Genomic DNA, 524 nt, shown 5'->3' with positions numbered 1-524 from the left:
TATATATATATATGTATATATATATAATTATATGTATCTCTGATCAGCAGATGTCCACTTCTGTGCCCTACCTGCTGTACCGAGACTGCTCACTGTCTGCGATGGTCCCTGACTGGGCATCTGTAAGCAAGACGTGGATATGATGTCACAGGTCAAAAGGGAAACATGATGGACAGAGAGTAATGGAGGTTGATAAAGGAGAGAGGCTGGTGGAAGGCTTGTGCTCTGTTTGTGAATTTACCAAAATACCGAGTTTGAAAGTGAAAACATGCAATATTCCTCCTAAAGAATTAGAAACAGAGACTGAATGCCCTATAGTATTATGACAATGAGTACGTTTACATGGACAACAATACTCATATTTTAATACGATTAAGACAATACTCTGCTTAAGAATCTACCATGTAAACAGAGATTTTTGATTACCTTAATCCGGCTAAAGTCATAATCGAAGTAAACAGAAATCAAATTAAGACATGTGGAGTATTCCTATTTTAGTCGCATTACTCAAGTGCAGTAAAGAC

General features: G+C 37.2%; 1 protein-coding gene across 1 annotated transcript in view; it reads right to left on the bottom strand.

Moving 5' to 3' along the window:
• Positions 1–27: 27 nt before the first annotated feature.
• Positions 28–524, bottom strand: part of LOC107700139 (POU domain, class 2, transcription factor 2-like) — a 49996-nt gene continuing 49499 nt past the window's right edge. Inside the window, exon 13 of the mRNA XM_016501678.1 lies at positions 28–120. Within this exon, the coding sequence (XP_016357164.1) occupies positions 28–120 (93 nt within the window). The remainder of the gene's footprint in view (positions 121–524) is intronic.

Source organism: Sinocyclocheilus anshuiensis, unplaced genomic scaffold (genome assembly GCF_001515605.1).
Source record: "Sinocyclocheilus anshuiensis isolate Anshui unplaced genomic scaffold, SAMN03320099.WGS_v1.1 scaffold955, whole genome shotgun sequence".
NCBI classification, from domain to species: domain Eukaryota; kingdom Metazoa; phylum Chordata; class Actinopteri; order Cypriniformes; family Cyprinidae; genus Sinocyclocheilus; species Sinocyclocheilus anshuiensis.
This window is presented reverse-complemented; position numbering and strand designations above follow the sequence as displayed.